The sequence below is a fragment of the Rhizophagus irregularis genome, chromosome 22 (genome assembly GCF_026210795.1).
Source record: "Rhizophagus irregularis chromosome 22, complete sequence".
NCBI lineage: Eukaryota > Fungi > Glomeromycota > Glomeromycetes > Glomerales > Glomeraceae > Rhizophagus > Rhizophagus irregularis.
Genome location: NC_089450.1, coordinates 3644264 through 3665623, shown reverse-complemented (window position 1 = coordinate 3665623; position 21360 = coordinate 3644264). Strand labels below are relative to the sequence as shown.

The 21360-nt window shown below is 30.0% G+C and overlaps 9 protein-coding genes across 9 annotated transcripts; 4 read left to right on the top strand and 5 right to left on the bottom strand.

The window, feature by feature from the left end:
- Positions 1-2226: 2226 nt before the first annotated feature.
- On the bottom strand, positions 2227-2826 carry OCT59_014958 (uncharacterized protein; the record flags this gene model as incomplete). Its single annotated transcript, XM_066150347.1, has 3 exons — positions 2227-2452; positions 2653-2727; positions 2810-2826. 3 exons carry the CDS (start codon positions 2824-2826, stop codon positions 2227-2229), a joined length of 318 nt encoding a protein of 105 aa, XP_066002522.1.
- A 418-nt stretch (positions 2827-3244) lies between these two features.
- Positions 3245-4412, top strand: OCT59_014957 (uncharacterized protein; the record flags this gene model as incomplete). Its single annotated transcript, XM_066150346.1, has 4 exons — positions 3245-3476; positions 3586-3626; positions 3764-3791; positions 3865-4412. 4 exons carry the CDS (start codon positions 3245-3247, stop codon positions 4410-4412), a joined length of 849 nt encoding a protein of 282 aa, XP_066002521.1.
- Positions 4413-4794: 382 nt separating this feature from the next.
- On the top strand, positions 4795-5563 carry OCT59_014956 (uncharacterized protein; the record flags this gene model as incomplete). Its single annotated transcript, XM_066150345.1, has 2 exons — positions 4795-5021; positions 5097-5563. The coding sequence occupies 2 exons, from the start codon at positions 4795-4797 to the stop codon at positions 5326-5328; spliced, it is 459 nt and encodes a 152-aa protein (XP_066002520.1). The 3' UTR covers positions 5329-5563.
- A 300-nt stretch (positions 5564-5863) lies between these two features.
- On the bottom strand, positions 5864-6223 carry OCT59_014955 (uncharacterized protein; the record flags this gene model as incomplete). The annotated part of the gene is made up of 1 exon (XM_066150344.1): positions 5864-6223. One exon carries the CDS (start codon positions 6221-6223, stop codon positions 5864-5866), a length of 360 nt encoding a protein of 119 aa, XP_066002519.1.
- Positions 6224-6504: 281 nt separating this feature from the next.
- Positions 6505-7308, top strand: OCT59_014954 (uncharacterized protein; the record flags this gene model as incomplete). The annotated part of the gene is made up of 2 exons (XM_066150343.1): positions 6505-6556; positions 6764-7308. 2 exons carry the CDS (start codon positions 6505-6507, stop codon positions 7306-7308), a joined length of 597 nt encoding a protein of 198 aa, XP_066002518.1.
- A 2668-nt stretch (positions 7309-9976) lies between these two features.
- Positions 9977-11601, bottom strand: OCT59_014953 (uncharacterized protein; the record flags this gene model as incomplete). The annotated part of the gene is made up of 2 exons (XM_025320356.2): positions 9977-11397; positions 11484-11601. 2 exons carry the CDS (start codon positions 11599-11601, stop codon positions 10274-10276), a joined length of 1242 nt encoding a protein of 413 aa, XP_025171489.2. The 3' UTR covers positions 9977-10273.
- Positions 11602-15136: 3535 nt separating this feature from the next.
- Positions 15137-15796, bottom strand: OCT59_014952 (uncharacterized protein; the record flags this gene model as incomplete). Its single annotated transcript, XM_066150342.1, has 2 exons — positions 15137-15630; positions 15709-15796. 2 exons carry the CDS (start codon positions 15794-15796, stop codon positions 15137-15139), a joined length of 582 nt encoding a protein of 193 aa, XP_066002517.1.
- Positions 15797-16325: 529 nt separating this feature from the next.
- OCT59_014951 (uncharacterized protein) lies at positions 16326-16550 on the bottom strand (the record flags this gene model as incomplete). The annotated part of the gene is made up of 1 exon (XM_066150341.1): positions 16326-16550. The coding sequence occupies one exon, from the start codon at positions 16548-16550 to the stop codon at positions 16326-16328; it is 225 nt and encodes a 74-aa protein (XP_066002516.1).
- Positions 16551-17679: 1129 nt separating this feature from the next.
- Positions 17680-19439, top strand: OCT59_014950 (uncharacterized protein). The gene has a single exon (XM_025333535.2). The coding sequence runs from the start codon at positions 17715-17717 to the stop codon at positions 18738-18740; it is 1026 nt and encodes a 341-aa protein (XP_025171491.1). The 5' UTR covers positions 17680-17714; the 3' UTR covers positions 18741-19439.
- Positions 19440-21360: the final 1921 nt, after the last annotated feature.

Here is a 21360-nt window from a genome sequence, read left to right as displayed (position 1 = left end):
GATCCAATTTTTAATTTTGACTAGCATTATAGTTAGCTTGGGCCAGTACTAAAAGTTTAGGCAAAGCTAACTCTCATTATTAAAACTTCAATTCTGCCTAAAATTACAATTTCAGCCAGAATTAAGATTAGTTTGATGATTTAGATTGAATTCAGATGTGCTAATGAACATCTGAATTCAATCTGAATGGTCTTTTAGAATTTGAATCGTATCTTTATACTGAACTCAAGTTTAAAATTGGAGAACTTAAGACTAAATTTGCATTATTAGAAAACAGCAGTATATAGAATAATGGCATTACCATTTGTATAAATACAAAATTGTAAAAAAGCGATGCCAGTGATGACAGTACCAACTGTTGATGTACTCGATTCTGTAATAGACTAGCTCAATAATGAAGTAAGATGAACACCTAGTGGTCTTGATAGTAATGATAAGGAAATGGTCAACTTCTTAGATAAGACATATAAGAAAAGTATTAGCAATGAGATTAGAGAGAGAAGAAAGCAAAAAGATTAAAAAGTACTTGTAATTTCTTAAGATGTAACTAAAATTTCTGAGGTCACAGACATGTTAACTTCAAAGCAAGACGAGCAAGACTTATTACAATTTTATAAGGCTAGTTCTGAAAACATAAGATTAGCATCTTGCATCTTATCAAAGCAACTGCAAGTTAATGCATCCAAATTAACATGTAATCTTAAAAACTGTAAAGATTCTTCACAATTTTCCCTAGTAACACCATCAAAAAAAGTTCAGACATGTAATTTTTGAGCATGTGATTTTATTACATATGGCACAGTTTGTGGCTATTTAAATACAGTCAGACCTCCATAATTGCACACCCCTTGGGACCATATGCATAATTTTCAAAATAGTGCATTTAAAGAGGGTGTGCATTTATAGAGGTAAAATAATTAGAGATCATATAAGCTTGGGACCGAACCAGAAGGTGCATTTAGAGAGGGTATACATAGTGGGTGCAATTATGGAGAGTGCAATTATAGAGGTCTGACTGTATTTATCGTGTATTATTTAAACTATTAAGCTTTCTTTTCATGTCTACGTTATAAAATAAAAAGTTGACTTATTTTCTTTACAATAACTATAAATCTTTTAAAACAAAATTCGCAAAAAATATGAAACCTGTAGAAATACCAAGTAAGGTATACTGATAGCACTTATTATTTACAATAATTTATTTTAAATTAATGTATTTTAATAAATTGATTAATTTAAAAGAATTTGTTTTACTCTTATGAATTAATATCTATAAAATTTCATTAAATTCTTAAGCAATCATCTTTGGAGTGAAGTATCTTAGGATAAGGAAGTTAGTTTAGGCTGAAATACTTATCTTTGAAGATAATATTGACATTGGAGTATCTTAGGGTTAGGGTAAGGAAAATGTGACCTCTATTACAGTATTATAATTATCCAGGATCCTGGTTAACCCTACACTACTGGTTTCTGTATTACTCATAATTAAGTTAATTACTACTGGTGAATGCAATGACAATGATAATGGAAATGTCAAGGTATTATTAGGTTTGAACACCATTTACTTTTCTATTAACGAGAGTATATTCAACAAAAGTCTTTTGCTTAGGCAAATCAAGTGGGTATTTGATTGCCAGATCAAATCACAGGAATCATTGAAGTGGGTAAAACTAGATGAAATACTATGATATAGTATTAGCATAGAAAGTCCCGATTTTGTATTTATTTTTTGCATAGTACATCACGCTACCATTGTATAATAAAAAATTTTACCGATCGTGACAAAATGTCACTGTTTTCATAAACTAAAACTTATTGGTATCATGTTGAGCTTCACATTTACCACATGACATCAGCTGTAATATCCACAGTGTATAGAGTTTTTTTTAGAAAAGTTCTATACAGATTAAACTGATAACTCTCTTATTCATCTTATACAAGTAAACAAAAATAAAAGAAGCTAAAATGATTACTTCCTTAATTTATTTCAGCCATTTCACAACTTATAATCATAAAATTTTACTAAACTACATTATAATAATTTGAAAATCATGTGATAATTATCGTACAAGAAAATATTTTTTCCTTCGCATGCACACTATGCAATTACGATACTTAATTGTCAATTTTCATTTCTGATTCTTCCTTATCCTCATCTATCATCATTTCCGATACTTTACTTTATCCTAAATTCCAGAAACTGATCTCCAAACACAATGCCAGTTCTTAAGACTCTTGAGGAAGCTCATTAACTTTACCAAAAAACCGCTTTACAGTCATCACTACAAAGCATTCACAACCCTTAGTAGCCTTCTCTAATTCATTTTCAAAATCTTCCAATGTAAACTTTCCTGTAGTCGTTTCATGGACAGGAAACCCTGATTCAATAGCAGAACTGAATTTATACTGCTCTTCTGCATGTGGTGTTAGTGAGTCAGACAACCCACTACGCCTATAGAACCAATATGATAAAATGACCTGTTTTGTCATCTACATCTTCTACCTTGTCATTTTTAGCATCTGCGGTAACAGATACTTTTTTACGGTCAATTAAATGATTCCAGAGAAAGATTTGCAAGAAATCTCGCCTAGAAGTAAACAATTTAATGACATTACCAATTTTACTAATTTGTTTGGCCATATTATTTTGACTTTTCATGAGCCAAATCTTGTTTTACCAATACTTTCATGCAAAATTTAGTTTGGCAGGGTCGAATCCTTGTTGAGCTGTGATAAAAAAGAAAAAAGTGTTTTTTAGAGAGAGAAAAATTTTGAAAAAGTTTAAGGCTTATAATGACAATATAGGTACTTCGAATTATTCATCATATCATGAGTATTTATTATGAAATTGAAGATATTGCCGGAGAGGAGGAAGAGGAAGGCTCAGAGAAAATAATCAAACGGCTTGGTGACATCACAGTAGTTACATCACAGGCGCTTTATTAAAAAAGCCACACTAATTAGTCAAATACGGTCAATCGTGCATTCGTGCGACCTAAAATTACGTAACATTAATTCACCTTTTTTTAATAAATACCCCGAGAATTCGTCGGAGGGTTAAACTATTAATCATTTTTTTTTTCTTTACTGATTTTTTACTATGTTTATTATTAATTCTGTCGGAATATCTATATTATTTGCTGTATTACATCAATAAGCCACAAAAAGTTTATGCAATATGTCGCGATGTATTCAGAAAAGTATATATATATACCTCATTATTCCTTTTATACTTTTTATAGCGATGGAAACGTCATTCAAACTTTACGTACTTCAAAGCAACAGTTGTGACTTTCTTACGGTTAAAATTTATAAAGACGATAAGGATAAAAAAAGATACGTCGATTTTAATAATGCAAAGACCTCCTTAAATCAACTCTACATTGAGCACCTCAGGGACCATGTCTGTAGTATTAAAGGGGTTGATGATTCCGACAAAAGCAATTTGAAACTTTGGAAAGTTATTGGTGTTAAGAGTAAAGATATTAAAGAGCAAAATATTTTTACCGAAGAAGGCGTACAAAAACTTAAAGGAAAAGAAATGGAACTTGATGAACGATGAACTCTTTAGTATATATTTTCAAGATGAATTGGATAAATTAGATGGTGATGAAGATTATATACCTGTAAGTTCCATCATCCCCGACGGTAAGTGTCTCCCAATTTTTTACCTCTCTAACAAGAAATTTGCAGTAACAAAATATTGTGTTCCTTTATTTTCTTGATGCTTATGAAATTGATCTTCTTTTTTTATTGTTTTTAGCCTCTGACTTTCCAAACAAAACTCGAAGGTTTGATGTTTTAGATCTAGGCTTGAACTTTAATGTTAACAGCTAACTCACATTTTAACTATCTCTATCTTAGATAGAACATCAGATTTTTTAAATTTGCTCTTGTGTCCCTTTGATACTGAAATTGATTGTACTAATGTTGAGCAGTTCCTTTCGGCAAAACTACCACTTAAATTGCCATGTTTTCCTGGTTTAGTTATGGGCTATACTGACGTAATTGAAGACACATTTTCAAGCTCTATTTATTCTTCTAGATTAAGTTTGATTGTTGGTGAAGTTATGAGCGCATCATTTAAACAAATTTCTGGTGGGGAGGCAAGAACTTTGGGAAATATTGATGTTCATATTAGGAAAATTATTGAACTTGCCCAAGAATATGTAGAGAATTGTAGTGATTTAGATTTGGATCGTAGCAAGACAATTAATTCTACAACCACTACCACAGAGCATCCGAGAAGTCGACCAGATATGACAATCTATTATAAGAACGTGCTTTTTATGATGGGTGAGGAGAAAGACCTTGATGATAGATTGGAAGCTGCAGAAAGACAATTAGATGGATATTTGACTTTTGGAATCCACTTGCCTTTGGTAGATTGCCATTTGTTATGGCTTTTGTAGCAGCCGGTATAAAATTGCAATTTTACTATTATTATTCGAACAACAACAATGTACCAGTACGTGTGAGAATTGGTAACACTATAAACCTTGGAACTACAAATCGAATGAATAACTTTAAGGCACTTCAACATACAATCAATGCTATTCGGATTATTCGGACTTGGGATCTCAAGCAGTATATACGACGTCCGGAGATAAAGTTATATGAAGTGATCCAACGAAGAAATGGAACCACCGTCACAATAAACCCCAAAAAAGTAATTAAAAAATTACATATAGAGAAACGAGAGCCCGCCTATAAAACGTTCCTTAAGTTTTTTTACGAAAATATTTTTCCAAAATTAGATAATTATAAGTTACTTGAATCAAAATATCATGCAAGATGGATATATTTAGAATTTGCACCAGTTGGAGATATATGGAAATTCCTAAAGATGAAGATGAGCTGCGATATGCTATATGGAGTGTATTTAAAAGTGTAATGATCCTTCACGCAAATGAGATTGTTCATCGGGACATTCGTTGGGAAAACGTCATGAGACTTACAGATAATAGTTGGGTTTTAATTGACTTTGAAGAAGCTGCTCCAATTGGAAGAGGTAACCGAAGGTAATAATGATAGATTAATGGGCTTATTTGGCGTGTATCAAATATTATTAACTAATTTTTACTATTTTGTTATAGGACACCTATATTAAATATTGCGGCTCCGGAATATAGAGGTATGGAATCCGATCCATGCCGAGCAGCAGGTGATATCTGGATGATTGGAAACCTTTTGAACGATTTAAGAATTCTTCAAATTCAGCTTTCTGTAAGAGCTAGAAATTTTCGGGATAGATTGACACAACAAAATCATGATGAAAGACCATCTGCAGCAGATGCCATTGATGACGACCGGTTTAGCGATATGTAAAGACAGTATTTCTCCATGCTATATTTGGTAAGCAATGGACCTAGCTACGTAATATAAGATTATTGTAAAAGAAAAAAAGTAAAGAAAAAAATAACTAAGCTTTTGGGGTATCAAAATGATGTAATATGACAATTGCTTGACAAACAAAAAATTAATATGCAATGAAAATCGCATCTTTATTATTTTTATTATTTTTGTAAAATAAATGAGTAGTGAATATTTAAAGGGAGGAAGTATGATTCAGTCAAAATGTTTTATCATAAGTTTCAGTTATCTGATACATGTGGAAGTTGCCATCCACTATAGATTTTCTTGTGCTTTCCTGAGATGATTACAGTATATCCTTGTTTTTGTACCAAATCAATATATAGTTCGTTCACACAGTAACAACATTTTTAGATATGGCTGATCGATCCATTTTATTGTCTTCATGTATAACCTGATTGCCGCTGTAATCTATATAAAGGACACTTTATTTTTGATCATTAGTATCTTGAGAAATAAACCAATCTAAGAAAAGAAATGGTACTTGAAGTTATGCTTTTTGATGTAAAATTATTGCTCTAATTCGTGCATAAGATACTCTTGTAACCATATCAGTAGCATCTTGAGATATATTTCCAAGTGGTGTAATATCTTCTAATACATTTACAACATCTCCTACATTTAATTTTATGTTAACTTGCTCATCTTTATCTACAATTGTATAGGAAATACTTTTATAGTATTTAACTTTATGAGATGTTAGGTGTTCTATATTATTTAAATCCTCTTCGTAAGCTTGTCCCAACTCTGCAAATAAATTATCATTTAGAAAGGTTTCAAGATCATCTTTCTTTAAATCACATTTTTTAAGTGGTGATTGAACACATAAATTAATATAATTTTCGGTCATACAAATTAAAGATAAATCCGTAAATCAAAGTAAATAAATATTAAAAATATTTAAAATGATGTATAATAAAGATTACTTACCACTTTCTAAATCAAATTGTAATGGTGAAATATACCAATTATCTAAAAAGTTTTGTACACATTGATCTTTTAGTAATTCTTTAAAATTAAATTGAGTTGTATTATTATATCCTGAATCAACTTCCCCATCCAATAAGTATCGAAGAGTTTGTAATGAATTGTAATAATGGAAAAAGTCTGATTCAATATTTTTTTATTAGAATGTGGGATTATAGACTTAAAAATATGGTGCCGCATTTCTTTAATTTCTTTAGTAATTACTGCTGTATTTACAAGAGGTCCAAAATTTTGAATGTGTATATTAAAATGGCAAATTATATGAAAATTAGGAAGTCGTGAAATGGAAGGAAAAATCTAATACCATAAGATTATATACAAAATCATAATTTGCAAAGGTAATGGCAAAAAAAAATCATACTTTTAAGATCAAATCTGTTCCAACTATAGAAGAATTAGATAGATTACAGGTTGCAGGTTGATGAGAATGCTGAAGAAACTATTCAAAATGAAGTTTATAATACTGAAGAAAATATTCAAAATCAAAGCAGCAAAAGTGATGAAAGTAGTGATGATGAAAGTGATGGTAACAAAAATTTTGAAAGTTTTAAGTCAAATGATAATGATTTTTCATCAACTTGGTTTTTTGATTTTCAAAATACAAATTCTTTGGCTCTTCAGGAACAGGAATTTCACACTAACTGCCATACAGTCTTAAACCATTTAAATAGCCTAAAAGAAATAGCAAATTTTTTTAATAATTTTGATTCAAAAAATGTTATTCAAAATAATGAAACTAGTGAACAATTTGAATTAGGAAAAAGTGCATTAAATGAACTAATTCAAAATGATTCTTTGGAAAAAATTTATTTTGCATTTCAAAGTTTAAAGTTACAAAAACAAAATAATGCAACTAAAAATATCAAAAAAAATCCTTCTTCTTCTAATTTAATCCCTCTCTCTCCTAATAAGAAACAATCCCGCCATACTTCATATTCTACATTATAACTAAAGGATAATAAAATAAATAAAATTTAATATTATAAATTTTTATATCAAAAAACTATAAAATAATGTAAAAAAGTATGTTGCTAAACATTTAAAACATAATTTTTTACATACATAAACTTCACCTACTTGTAATTAAGTAAAAAAACGCGTAAAAAATTTAAAAAAAATTAGTTCGAACGTAAAAAAATTGTCTAAGTTCGAAAAAATTTTTTGGTTTGTCACACAAAAAAATAGGATTTTTTCCGCCAGTTATAAACTGGCGGACCAATTAGTATATCTAGGATGATAAAAAAGTTATTTACTGATCTAGTTTAGTATATAAATGGGTCATCATCCTAATACTTATCACGGGTGCGGGATTACTGCATACAATCATCGCGATGATCATTCTAGCAAACATCGTGTCTTAGCGAACTAACACTCGAAATATTTATTCCAAATATTCTACATAAAAAAATACACATGGATTTCTTATTTCAGCTATAAATGAATTCCCTCCGGTGAGTAGATTTCGTAAAGAATGAAAGAACGCATGTTCCCGGACAGGAACCAAAAAGATCTATTCCCACAATCGAAATAGCTAAAATAATATACAGGGTAATTTTTATATCAAGATTTTTCGTTATAATTACTCTATCGATAATTAACTAACAAACACAATATCTAGTATTTAGTGATATTATCTGGATCGTTCTTTCTGAATCAAAGGAATCCACATTATTGAGAAGGATGATACTGCATCGAAGATATGCAACTTATCAAAGGTAATATGACCGCGAACGCTTTCTCTAATAAGTAGAGAAGCGAGCTCAAGGATGCTATAAAGGCAAAAAAACAAAATGACTTTGCTGGTGCAAACTCAAGCTTTGGAAAGTGAAAATCCCTGACGATCGCAACGATCTCTTTAGGCAATCTCTCACTCCAGGACCAATTCGAACTTCTCTCGATATTTACAGTCCACTTGTTTGCGTTCTGTTTCGGTCTAACGATGACGTCGAACTCTGCAATGCAAGAGCTTGGTTAGTAAAATCTTTTTTCGAACAGTAGTTGGTGAGGTATTACCTCGTTTTTCATAACCTAAAGATCTTATCTAAACATATTACGTAGACGGGCTTGTTAAGCGATGCTTCCAACGATGCGATGCGGTCAAGTAATTCCTGTTCACGGCTCGAGGTGACGGTTGACAAAGGTGGATCGACTAAAGACATGAATATGCTTTATGCTTTTTAGGTGATTTCTCGGTCCAGTAATCTCCTATATCTCTTGTTGCACAAGCAAGCCTCAAAGACCTCAAAAATTATATTCGTGAATTGTATAAGCCACCAGCGCTTGGAAATGATGGAGCAGTACTAAACTTTATGAGTGATGAAGGGAGATATTCACCCAGAGAGGTGCCGGTTATTCATATCAAAAAATAACCCCAAGTTCACAGTATTCATCGAGACGCCATCAAAACCATTTAACTCCTGGACTTTCCCTAAAGTGTGTGAGCTCTATGGGCTTAGCGAAGACCCGAATCCTAGTATTGACGTGTACCCTATTTTTTCATGTGGTTGTGTCGACACTAATAATGAAAAATATTTAAAAAGCATTGCGTAAACTTTTAGATGAATTGGAAACGCGCATTGCGACAATCCCATCGACATATCGTACGAGCCCACAAAAAGTATCTGTTCCTACACCTATCTCGCCTCGGCAACTTTCCTGTTTAAAAGTCAAATAAAGATAGTGCCTGAGAAGCTGGTCAAAGGAAAAAATGGTCGTAGAAATCTTGACTATGGATTTGAATCACGGACAACTGGGAGAACGATTGGCTTGATTGAGGTTTAAAAAAGATGGTTTTAAGCAGGGATTTGCGCAGGCTACTGTACAAATGGAATCTTCATTATCTGTAAACGCAAAGCGAATGAACTAGACGACGACTATGATGTACGCTATATAGTGAAAGAAAACCATTTTCAAGTTATCAAAACCCTTATTTGTTGCGTATGAAGATGACAAGGCAGAGAAGGTTCTTGGCCATATTATTTGGTTGTTGGAAGAGGCGCAGAAGCCAGTGGAAACTTCTCAGGAATCGAAGTATTTACACTGTATTTACTCCACAAGCGATAGTGAGGATCAGATTAATCTTACTAAGTCCGCCATTAAGAAAAATCCCGAATTACTTCGAAGCAACGTAAAAATGGTATTATTGTTGAATTGCTGAAGGATAATGTTAGTGTAGATAGTTCTCCATCTAGCAAGAGGGCTAGGATCAAAAAATTTATCAAAAAATAAAATGTACTACAGGCTACGTCCCTAGCTTTGTATTATTTTTGCATGTATCAATAAAAATTTTTTCTTGGCACTGCGTGGTCCCGGAAATCTGGTATCTACTTTTTTTCTTTGCATTTTTCTGTGACGGCCCTCACGCAAATTTCTTAACAGAACGGATAAATAGGATAGAGCATTAGCATAGAAATTTCATGTACTACAAACAAAAGTCCCGAATCTTTTATTTCTGTATTAATGAAAAGTTTTCTTGATTTTCTTGACAAAAAGTGCATGAATTTTTTTCATGTGGTCGCATGATTTTAGAAAATGGCTGTAATGCGATTTTATTATTTACGCATAAAAAGCATTGAATAAAGTTTTTCACCCATATCGGGCTTTTTTAACTGTATATCGGAAAATAAAAAAATGTAAGGTTTTTTTAGCTAATTTATTTTTAATATTGTTATTCAGTATAATAAAATCGCAAAGCACATCTCACATATACAGAAACTCACTATTTACAATAATGTTCAGCAAAAAAAAATTCCGAGACAATGTAAAAAAATAAAGGTAAAAGATTACGTGATAATAATAATAACCAACCGGAATAAATTCGATTCTAAAAATCATAATCTCACCAATCAGAAAGGTTAATGGCAAAACGTGTACTCTTTTCCTTCGCAATCCTTTTTTCCTCCAACCTTTTTTCCTATGCCAACCTTTTTTCTTCTGCCAACCTTTTTTCTTCTGCCAACCTTTTTTTCTTTGCCAACCTTTTTTTTCTATTTTTCTCTGCCAATTCCAACTCTTCATTTTCCAACTTTTCCGTTACACGACGTACAAGTTCCACTTCAGGTACCAGCTCACCAGTATCTTCCATAACAACACATATCTTACCTGGATGGTAAAGATAGTTCGCAAGACCTTCCAATTTATTAATTCCCAGAATACGCATGCCATATTCCCTTTCACTCCACATAAACATGATTCCACGATTATCTACAAACAGAAGAACAGTTCGAGAATGATCTACAAACAGTGGGTGAATAGAAGTGATACCAAATTCCTTATTGAAGAATTCCCTATTCTTTTTGTCAATTAATGATTTATCTGTAGATCCATGGAATTCATGAAACTTATAATCATTCTTTAACCTGTCAACCAGTTCTGGATAGCTTTTCAATTTTTGCATGGATCCTTTATTTCTCTGCTGTGTGCTGTTATTGTTCGGGACTTGATTTGGAGATCTGGTCTCCACCGGCATAAACAGGTCCATGCATTCATTTCCGAGCAGTTCCCGAACTCCCACTTTTCCAATTTTGGAATCACATTTCCAGATTGATCCCGAGGGAGAAGGTATTTGTCGTTCTTTTGTCGGATTAGGCACAATCTTTTCCTGTCGTCCCAGTTCCGGTTGGGAACTGGAATTGATGCACCAAATGCAAGGTTGATAACATTTTTCTGGTTTGCTTTCCAGGAAACGTTGATTGTGTATGGTTGCTTGCTGCGATCGTGTTCTATCATTGATATCCATTTGCAAATTTGGTTTTGGTGCTGAAAAATCAACTCCACCTGACTTAGATATCTTTCGCGATGTTTCTTTGTTCCTTTCTTCATTGGGAAGCTTAGATTGATCGTGTACAAGTAGCAGAGGGCGTCTGATGGAGTTGCTATAGTAATCAAAGCTCCATTTGCCCTCAATACTATTGGTTTTGGACGTTGATTGGGATCTTTGAAAATAATGTTGTCTTTCTTGTACGGAAGAAGAATTTTGTTGTATACTGTCCGTCCCCTTCTGCTCACCTCCGCCATTTCTCTGATGCTCTCCCAGATCTAGGGTGAGAATTACTTAAGAATTTTTTCTTTTTATCTGTTTTTTTTTATAATTTTTTATAATTTTATAAACAGCTAAAAATTACCTCGTCTCGTGTCCATTGCGTTCTTAGTGGAGGAGTCCATTGGTTTGACATGAAGATTTAGGTTATCGAAAATAGAGCTAGTAGAGTCAAAGTTAACGTTATCCATTTTTGCATCCATTTTTCCGTTATTAATAAATATCAAAATATAATGAGTAATAAGATTTTTTTTTTCTTTTCAAAAAAAATTTAATGAGTTATAAGATTTATGAGTAAGAAAAAGGAGTAAATGATGATTATTTATGTAATTACGTTCAAATTGTTTTGTGCTACACTATATCCCATGAGTGGTCATACGATCGACAACTACCCAAAAATGACATTTGTTTTGTAACCAACTATACAATTGAAAATATTACGCCACATTATACCAATTCGGACTAAATGGAACGCAGAGTGGTTTTCACCCCACATGATTTTGTGGCGTCTGAATTTTAATTGGCGCAATGTTTATTTCGCATGTTTATCTTAGGAAAAAAAAAATCAAAAAAGGAAAACTGTTTAACATATTAATCATTTTATTACTTTTACAATAAATACATTTGAAAAATAATTCTTCTCACTTAAACAAATAAATATTTATTGATATTTAGTAGAGTCAAGTACACTATTGTAAAAATGCTAATTATTCCATAAATATTAAAGCTAATTTAATAAAAATCAATATAAGTAATCCTACACCTGTTAATAACTTACTTAATCTCTAAAGGTTTGTTTCATTTAACAGAAGTACCAAAATTACGCTGTAGAGTGAAAAAAATCAACCGTGTGCGGCACAAGATATCTTGATAAAATTAATATTTGAGTGGTTCCATACCTGCTAAACAGCTTAGTCTAAGCTACCTAAACCCATTACATTTAACTAAAGTCCCGAAATTACACTACAAAATAAAAAAAAACAAATACAACTCAGTAATTTCTTTTAAAAAACAACAATATTTTCACAAAAATAATATACATACTTGTTAAATAACTTTCTTCAAGCGCTAAAACCTTGTTTTATTTAGTTAAAATATTCAGATTAATATCACAAAATCTAAAAAAAAAACGCGTCTATTGTAAATAAAAATTAACTATAGTTTTATAACAATATTCTACACTCTAGCTTTTCAGTTTAATGGATTTTTTTAAAAAATATTTTAACGTGAAAAAAGCGGAGAAAAGGAACGATACTGATTGTGCCACCGCGCCACTCAAATCACGTGGGGTGGAAGATTACGATCGACCTAAGCTTAATTAATAAAGCGTAGTCCTGGATGCAAACATTACCCTGGATCTTCTCATATAAAAGTTTAAACCGTCAATTTAATTTAAATTTGTTTCAGCATTTAATTAATCTTGAGTAAAAAAAAGTAAGATCGATTCAATTATAACTAGTTTCCTCAAAAATTAAACATTTGCAAGTAAAGAATTTCAGTGAATTTCTACACCATATTATCGGTCACGTGATATATCACATTTGCAAAAAAAAAAATGTTTCGCAATATTTTTTTTATATTAAAAAATATAGCGAAGCATTTTTAATAACGCCAATAGATCATTATAGATATAATAAAATCTTTCGGAATTTTTTTTTCTAATAATAGGTATAATATGTAAGACAGATATTGTATAAATAAAATTTTCCGATTATTTTTTTAAATAATGCCAATATATCTTTTCTAAATTTTTTTTTCTAATAATAACAATAGATTAGTATAATATATATGACAAATATTGTATAAATCCAATTTTATTTATAGATTGTTATAAATCTAACAAAATCTTTCAGAATTTTTTTTTAATTTTTTTTCTAATAATAACAATAGATTGGTATAATACATATGACAGATATTGTATAAATAACATTTTCTGATTTTTATTTTAATAATGCCAATAGATCGATCGTTATAGATTTTTCAGAAATTTTTTTAAAATTTTTTTTCTAATCGCAACAATAGAACAATATACATAAGACAGATATTGTATAAACAAAATTTTCCAATTTATTTTTTAATAATACTAATAGAACACTACATTTTTTTTATATTATTATTAATAAAAAATGTTGCGAACCATTTTTTCTAAGGATTTTCGATATGTGTATAATTACCTACATAAGGCAACTATTGTATAAATAAAATTTTCTATAAAACTTTTAGAAATTTTTTTTTTACCAAATTTTTTTTCCAATCATAACAATAGATCGATATACATAAGACAGATATTATATAAACAAACAAAATTTTCTGATTTTTTTTTAATAATGCAAATAGATCACTATAGAAATAACAAAATCTTTTGGAAATTTTTTTTAGCTTTTTTTTTCTAATAATAATAAAATAATGTACCGTGATGAAGTCCTCAATAATAAACACATATTTCTAATTAAAATGTCATTTTTTAAGTGATTTAATATAAAAAAAACATTTTGCAATTTGCAATATTTGATTTTTTTTTAAGTGTTTAATATAAAAATGTTGTGAAAAATGTTGCACCAATAATAATATAAAAAATGTTGCAAAACATTTCTTTATATTAAAATATTTAAAAAAAAACGTTTTGCAGGTACCCAATATGTGTATTATTTATGCGGAAATTCGGTCATACATCTTACAAGTATCGTGCATATATTATACATATATCAGATAGTGAAATGTCAGTCACATATCATCTATTTATTATGTACCCGATATACTCTACTAACAATATTGGTTTTTTTGACAACCATATAATAACCTTGTTATAACCATATTTTATATTTTTAACGATATGCCTACTATTATTATTTTACAAATATTTAAACATCATATCATAAATAATTACAACATTAATTTGATATATATTGCAACAAGCTTATTAATATAATTTTATTATTATTTCAATATATATATCAATATATACAGTGGTATAGTTTTAATATTATTGCACAATATAATTTTATATAATGTCAAAATACACGTCAAGATAATTTTAACACGCATATTAATATAGTTTTGATATACGTATTAATACAGTTTTATCCTTATTACAAAATGTATGTCAATATTAATAATATCATTATAGTTACACAATCGTATAATAAAATTCGTTTAAAATGAATATATATTTATCCAGTACGGTACGAATTTGCAAACCTGTACGGTACGGTTGATCAATTTTTGTGATAATCATTCCGTACCGTACCGTACTGGTTCTATATATAAATAAAGAGATTATTATAGAACCAGTACGGTACGGCACGAAATGATCAACCATAAAATTTAACCAACTGTACCGTACCGTACTGGCTCTATAATAATCTCTCTATATATAGAACCAGTACAGTACAGTACGGTTATTATTTTAAATGGACATTTTGGACATTAGTGTCCAAATTATTAAAATGAACATTTTGGACATTGGTGTCCAAATTATTAAAATGGACACTGGTGTCCAATTAATTATATGCTAAATGTACCATACTGATTTTCTGTTTATTATAGTGTCAGTACGGTACGGTACGGTCATGTTGATCAAATTTTGTAATTTTGTATGGGGTGATCAACCGTACCGTACAGGTTTGCAAATTCGTACCGTACCGATTATCCTACTACCTGTTTAAAATATACTCTTCATTATCTTTATCATGAAAACCCTCTGAACACAGATTTGTACATTTGTGTACAAAATGTACTCTAAGTTGTCGATCTACTATTGTTAGAGGTTGAAGGTGATACCATGAATCGACATCTCTTCTTTTGAAGTCCATAAATTGGAAATCCAGTTACGGAATCAACATTTCCATTTCTATAAAACCAGTCAATTAATAAAAATGGATTATTATTACCAGAGTCGTCTTGATGAATCATAATTACCCTAATTAGTGCATAGGATTGTTCACCATGACTATCAGCAACTTCTACATCAATTGCTTCACCAACTCGTAATGTGATATTAACATAAACGTCAGATTCTAAATGTACAGTAAATTGAATAGAATCATAGTAGTTAACACGACGCTGAATAATGGCACTGAAATTTTTATATACATCCTTATAAATTTTTGTAATTTCAGTTAATAAATTTTCTGTAGAAAGAGTTGTTGATAAACCTTGCTCTTGAATTTTAAATTGTTTCCATAGTCCATAAACCTGAATATTTTGAAAGTCAGGATGAATAGAAAAAATTTCTATATTTAAAAAAGTCAAAATATAGTAAATTTAATTTGTAACAAATTACAATAAAAGTCACATTTAATATTAAATACCAGAATTATTTTTAGTAGTAATATATCCATTCTCATCCATTCTCTGTAATATACCAATCATCCAATAATTTATGTAAGATTGTATCATTTGCAAAATTAGTAAAAAAATTATTAATTTCATCATATCTTGTGTCTAATCCACCATCCAATAAGTATCTTAAAGTTTGAAGAGTATTATCACGTTTTGAAAGGTCCATTGATAGATCTTTTTTATTTGTATGCAAGACAGTTCTTTTATATAATCCATGTACTGCTTCCTTTAACGAAACTGAAGTATTAACTAACATTCCAAAATTTCTTGCAATTTCGGGTAAATGGTGAAGAGCATGGAGGTTTGGTAAATTTGAAAATGTTTCTCTAAAAACCTATTAAAAAAATATAATTCAATGTATTGTAAAATAATAATTTATCATAAAAAATAACTTTAAAGAATAAAAGTGCATTATTTTCAAAATTGTCTCTACCTTTAATAATGCCTCAGTAACTTGTTCAAGTCTTTTTTTCAAAAGGATATAATCATTATATTCATCAACTAAAATGTATGTTGATTTAAATACAGCCTTACAAGTCTTAGCGATTTTTACCCAACAATCTACAATAATACTTGAAACTTGTGTTCAATCCATAATATGACAATATCTTCCATTTAATTGAATATCAAAATAAGTATTATTAAGATCTTCTTGAGTTACTTCACATGTACGACATCCATGATCAGTATTATGTCTTCTAATTCCTGCTAAATTGTTACCTTGTGGTATACACATACCAAGACCTCCAGAAATAATTACTTTATCTCCATTATAATTAGTCATAATAATACCATTTTGCAATATTTGCATTTGTTGAATAAATGGCTTAATAAAATCTGCAAATTTTGCATCAAATGGTATTAAACCAATTAAAAAGTAGTTTTTAAAACACTGTCTCATTGAAAGTGGCATATTGCCAAACTGTATATAAATTCCACCAAGTTTGTAATAAGATTTACCAAATGCATCAAAATCATTATAGTATAAATCAATAAAAAATTTTAAATGTTGTAAATTAAGCGGAAAAGATAATCTTTGAAAGTTATGCTGATTTGGTAATTGATGTTGTTGGTGAATTTGCCTTATTTTTGATCGATTATTATGGATATATAAAATTTCTCTAATTCGATAATCATAATTTTCAGATTCTGGTAAATTTTCAAGCCAAACTTTAACATGGTGTACTACTACACAATCCACATTAATTGCTTCACGATTTTCAGTTAACCAAACAGCTTTATTTTTTGATTGAATATACCGATCAGAAGATTTGGAAGATCTGAATAATACATAATTTTTTGAACATATAATAATTTTTCAAAGCTATTTTCTTTTGGTATTACGATACCATTAATTTGTCTTAGCCGTTGATTATCACCTGCTTCTTCTTGACTATTATAAAGTATAAAATTACCAGCTTGATAAAATTCTGAAAAATATGTAAAAATTAAAAAATATGCAATTATATATTATTAAGTTAAATATAAAGAAAATAACTACATTTCACCGGAGGTAAATTTCCTCCCTTCACGTGATACTGATTTCATGTGATTTGTATGATTTGTAATCATATAAAAACCTTACCTTACGTGTTACAATAAACTTCTTTCCTTATTACTCGTTGTACGACTCAACCTTGCCTTACGTGTTACAATAAACTTTTTTGTAAACTTTTCTTGTTACTCATTATACAACTCCTCATTATAGAGATGACCGAAAAAATTTCTAATTTTTCTTTAAATGAAACTTTGACAAATGGGGCCCGGTCTAGCAAAAGCCGAGGTTGGGTCCGGTCACGTGATTTCAAGATTTTTTAATTATCATATGCCTATAGGTCTAACCATTTGGAAAAAAAGTTTTTCCATTCATAATATAATAGTAAAAAAGGCGTAAATATTTACACTTTTGCAGTCTTTTATTTAATTATTTTTTAAAAAAAACGCACTTTTTTAATATTTATTTTTAATAAATTATATGGAATACGGTATTAACTTTGATAATGATAATGCAAACGAAAATATTTTATCTGCTTTAGCAGAACTGAATAACACTTTTTTTATTGAAAATGATTCAAGTTCTGATGAAAAAAGTATATCAGACAATGAAATTATTCCTAATGTTAACGATATTGAGGATGATACTCAAAGTCTTGTAGAAAATTTTAATAAAATGCATTTAAACAACTTTGAATTTATGGAAAATTCTGATAGCTATATTGAAGACAAGGTTTATGTTGATATAAAATTAAAAGTAAAAGAATTTTTTGATAAAGGAAAATGCACATGTAATTTTAAGTGTTTTGAGAAAATTGGATATGAGAGGTTTCTTACACGTCGAATAGAATTTGAAGCTTTAAACAAAGATATGCGGAATATGGTTATCAAAGGCCAACTAATGGCATTTCAACATGACGAAAATACAAAAAAAGTAACTGCCAATAATAGAAAATTTTTCCATTTCAAATATTGTTTTAATAACAGCACTCCTATTTGTCATAGCACATATCAGGCTCTTGTTGGTGTTGGTCATTCTTATTTAGATAATGTAATAAAACATTTACGAGAATTTGGTTTTGAGGAACGTATACATGGTAATACTGGAAATGTCCCAAAAAATATGATACATGTTGAAGTAAATTATGATATGGTGTGTGAAATTTATAACTTTTTAAAAAATTACTCTGATATACATGGTTTACCTTCACCTGGGCGAAAATTAAACAAAATAACTATGCCAGTAGTATTTCTTCCAACGAATTTTAGTTATGCATCAGTATATCGTGATTATACTCAAGCTTATAAAGAACAATATGGAGAAGAAAAACGTATTTTATCTGAAAGAACTTTTAGAAGGACCTGGAAATCCTTAATGCCATCACTCCAGTTCATGTCCCCAAAGTCTGATTTGTGCGATACATGCGAAGCAATGAAATTGGAGATTCAATATATTACAGAACATGAAAAAAAATATCAGTCACTGGGAATTATTTGGCTCATTTGAGTCGTGCAAAAGAAGAACGTAATATTATAATAACAATATTACACTCGCAGTTGAAGATGGAAAAAGAAACCCAAATAAAACTAAAACTCAGATATTATTTAAAAGTTTTGAAGAGAGCGCTCATATCACATATGATTGGGCTCAGAATGTACATGTTCCTTACTTCCCACAACAAGTAGGATCTTTATTTTTTAAAAGTCCTCGAAAAGTTCATTTATTTGGAGTTTGTAATACTGGAAACTTTCCTCACACAAAACTAAGGTTGCTTGCTGAAACCTAGGGGTTTAGACAAGATGGCGTTTTGCCGAAAAGCGAAATTCTGCCGAAACTATATTAAAGTTATATTAAAAAACTGGCGAAACTTTGGAGAAAAGCGAAACTGCCGAAACTTATTATAAATGCCGAAACTGCCGAAACTCTGCTGAAACTATAATAAATCTATAGTAAAGTTTTGACAAAACTAATCGTAGGATTTTGAAGAGGTTTAGACAAGCAACCTTACACAGAACAAACAAATTATGTTATTGACGAAGGTGAAATGCCTGATGATGGAAAACTGGGGAAGGGAGTAAATTGTACAATTAGTCTGGTTTGGCATGCAATTAAAAAATATAATTGTGGAGAAAAAAAATTAATTATCACATGTAATAACTGCGTAGGTCAAAATAAAAATAATTACTTTTTATTTTTTTATTCTTGATTAATTGATCGTGATGTATATGAAGAAGTTGAGATGAATTTTATGATACCTGGCCACACAAAGTTTATTTGTGACAGTTGTTTTGGCCTAATCAAGATTTTTTATCGGAAAAGTAAAGTCAATACTGTGGATGATGTGGCTTCTATTGTCGATAATTCCACTACAGTCCATCTTAATGCTTCCCAGCACTTTCTAAAGGGAGAAGGGTTCCAGTATTACAACTTTAAAGATTATTTTCAAAAGTTTAAAAAAATTCCTAATATTCAAAAATATCATCATTTTTACTTTACTTCACAACACTCTGGGGTTGTTTTCTATAAGGATAAACTCGAAGACAGTTATAAAGAGACCACAGTTCGAAATTTTTCTTTTAATTTCAATACCCAACCTTCTATAATTAACATTAGGCCACTTTCTTTGAAAAGGCAAGAGGAATTATACAAGGAGATCACACCTTATGTTGATTTACCATTTCGCAATATTACTTGTCCTAATCCAAACGAACACATAACAGATTAGACTAAATTTATTGTAAATAGATTCAAAATTTTGTGATATTACCAAATGAATTAAGCTTATTTTTTGTTTACTTACTGTTGTTGATGTAGCCAGTATGTTATTATTATTTTTTTTTATACTTTGAAAATTTGGAATCTCAATAAAATAAAGTTTATTTTGGTGAACTAGTTTGTTGTTTTTATTAGAAAATATTGCATTAAATTTATTGAAATATGTATTATACAAATTTTATGATATAAATTAAATAAATATAATATATTGAAGCCTAAGGCTTCAATTAATTTTCTGTGAAAATTTCGATCAAAGTTATTAAGACCGTTTTCGAAAAAATCCAATTTTTGTCGCAATGATCATCAAAATTGATTACGTAACTTCAACCTCGATTTTCTCGAAAACACGTTATCGGACAAACCCAGCTTTTGCTAGACCAGTCCCCAAATGTTGAATTGTTATACGACAAATAACATCAAAATTTTCTAATTATCGATTCTTCATCTAAAGATGATATTGAAAATCCAACTTCAAACCTGACTTTAGGACAAACTTTTCAAACTTGGGATGAAGCTGAAAAATTTTTAAATGATTACGCGTTGGAAAAAGGTTTCAGTATTCGGCGGAAAAGAACTGAAAATGATGATAATAAAATCCTACGAAAAATTAGTTGGGAATGTTGTTGTGCAGGTAACTATCAACCAAAAAAGATATTGAATCCAAATGATCAAAGAAATCGCCAGTCTAAAGCTACAGGATGTAAGTGGAGAGTTAATGGAAATCTTCCAAAAAACTCTTTAAGAATTTCGTTCACTACTGTTGTTGATGAACACAATCATTAAATGATACCTTCTTCTTCAACCAATATTGCTAAATATCGTAAGCTTGGTGAAGATATGATTTAATTTATAGATTTTTGTGTACAAAATGGAACAACTGGCACATAAACTATCGGTCAGCTCTTAAGAGGAAAGTTTCCTGGAAGAAAAATCTACCAGAAAAATTTATATAATGCCATCCAAGCTTCAAAAAAGAAATTAGCATCAAGAATTGAATTTGATGCTTCAGATTTAATGAAATTTTTATATTCACAACAAACAGATGACTCACGTTGGTTTATAGAAACTAAATTTGATGGAATTGAATGACGATTGTGTGGATTATTATGGATGACACCGGATCAACAATTTTTATGAACGCGTTATCATGATGTTCTATTTTTTGACACTACGTCTCGAACTAACAAATATAATATGATGGCTTGTTTTTTTGCAGTTATTGACAATTGTAATCGTACACGACTTGTTGCAACTGCATTACTTGAAGATGAAACAGAAGAAAGTTTCATTTGGGCATTAAATATGATTAAAAAAAGTACTAATGATCTTATACCAAAAGTTGTATTTACTG